Genomic DNA, 1,471 nt, shown 5'->3' with positions numbered 1-1,471 from the left:
CTTGCGGAGAGTCAGCACTCGCTTCTTGGTCCCCACCACACAGCCTTTCAGCATAACAAAGTCGTTGGTCACTTCACCATAGTGGACAAAGCCACCCTGGATGGAGAAAAGGTCAGAGATTCAGCCAGGTCTCAGGAGCTAGAGCAGTCAGTATTCCACAGGCTGGTCAAGGCTGGCCTAAGGCAGGCCAGAACCACCGGCCTCCAGGATCCCGCAGGCCCAGACCTCGCACAGCAGGAGACAGCTCCTTACTCACCAGAGGATTGATGCTCTTGTCTGAGAGATCATAGTCAGTGGAGGCATTGTTTTTGATCAGCTTGCCGTCCTTGATAACGTAGCCTTGGCCAATCTTGTAGATCTAAAGGAGGATTGTAAACACTCAGAAATGGGGAGCCCGGGCAGGGAGCCAGCCTGGGAGGCCAGAGGCGCACGTAGCCTCAAGGAAGAGATGACCATTATCAGAGAGAGAAAACACGTGCACCAGAGGTTAGAGGAAGCAGCTGGGACTGTGCTGGACAGGCCAGTCAAGGTGTCCAGGCCTGGCTAAAGACTCGACTATGTACACCCTTCCTTGAAGATGACACTGGTGAACTGAGTAACTTTGTCCCTGTGTGGAAGTTCCAATAGTGGAAACTGACCCCCTGTTCCATCTCTGACAACCCACCCCCCAGACCAGGGCACTCTCCCCACACCAGTCCCTTACTTTCTTGTTGATCTCCGTGCGGTGATGGTAGCCCTTCTGCCCAGCACGGGCCACAGAGAAGGCCACTCGGGCAGGATGCCAGGCCCCAATACAGGCGACCTTGCGCAGCCCTCTGTGGGTCTTGCGGGGCAGCTTCTTGGTGTGCCAGCGGCTGGTGACCCCTAGAATGAACACAACATGCTGTTACTCACTGCTGCACCATGGGGGCCCGGAACTCAGCCCTCCCTGTGAACTGACCACTAAAGAAGTGAACTTGAGGCCCAAGCCTCCTGGCTACATTAGTAACAGGACACATATCACAAACTCCCATCGAGGCCAAGGACCGGGGCTGTAACCTGTTAGGTCTTAGAATCTACCTTCCCAATCAGACGCCTGAGGATCAGGTGTGGCAGCCGCCCTGCTCCCCTCCCCACCTCTGACCACAGGCTGTTCTCAGAAGGAAGGCAGCAAGGAATGTTTCCGCAGTGTGAGTCGGGCGCTGTGCCCAGCGCTCATTCCAGAACCTCATCACTGAACAGCTGGGCCGAGACCCTTCCTCCCTCCTGAGGGAGAACCGTCTGGCTCAGACCTGAGCTCACCTTTGTAACCCTTTCCCTTGGTCACTCCAATGACATCAATCATCTCGTCTTGGCCGAACACCTGGCTCACTGGCACCTGCTGCTCCAGCTTCTCGCGAGCCCAGTCCAGCTTCTCAGCCACTGTGCCCCCATTCACCTGGATCTCCATCAGGTGAGCCTTCTTCTGGCGCAAAGGAAGCAGGCGCATCTG

At 56.3% G+C, this 1,471-nt stretch overlaps 1 protein-coding gene across 1 annotated transcript in view; it reads right to left on the bottom strand.

Annotated features, from left to right (window-relative positions):
* RPL3 (ribosomal protein L3) overlaps positions 1–1,471 on the bottom strand; it is a 7,682-nt gene that overhangs the window by 784 nt on the left and 5,427 nt on the right. The window contains exons 6-9 of the mRNA XM_006890195.1: positions 1,282–1,468; positions 704–864; positions 257–358; positions 3–96 (exon numbers count right to left, since the gene is read on the bottom strand). Coding sequence (XP_006890257.1) covers positions 3–96; positions 257–358; positions 704–864; positions 1,282–1,468 — 544 coding nt within the window. The remainder of the gene's footprint in view (positions 1–2; positions 97–256; positions 359–703; positions 865–1,281; positions 1,469–1,471) is intronic.

The sequence above is a fragment of the Elephantulus edwardii genome, unplaced genomic scaffold (assembly GCF_000299155.1).
Source record: "Elephantulus edwardii isolate Elephantulus edwardi_28Jun2011 unplaced genomic scaffold, EleEdw1.0 scaffold00086, whole genome shotgun sequence".
Taxonomy (NCBI): Eukaryota; Metazoa; Chordata; class Mammalia; order Macroscelidea; family Macroscelididae; genus Elephantulus; species Elephantulus edwardii.
This window is presented reverse-complemented; position numbering and strand designations above follow the sequence as displayed.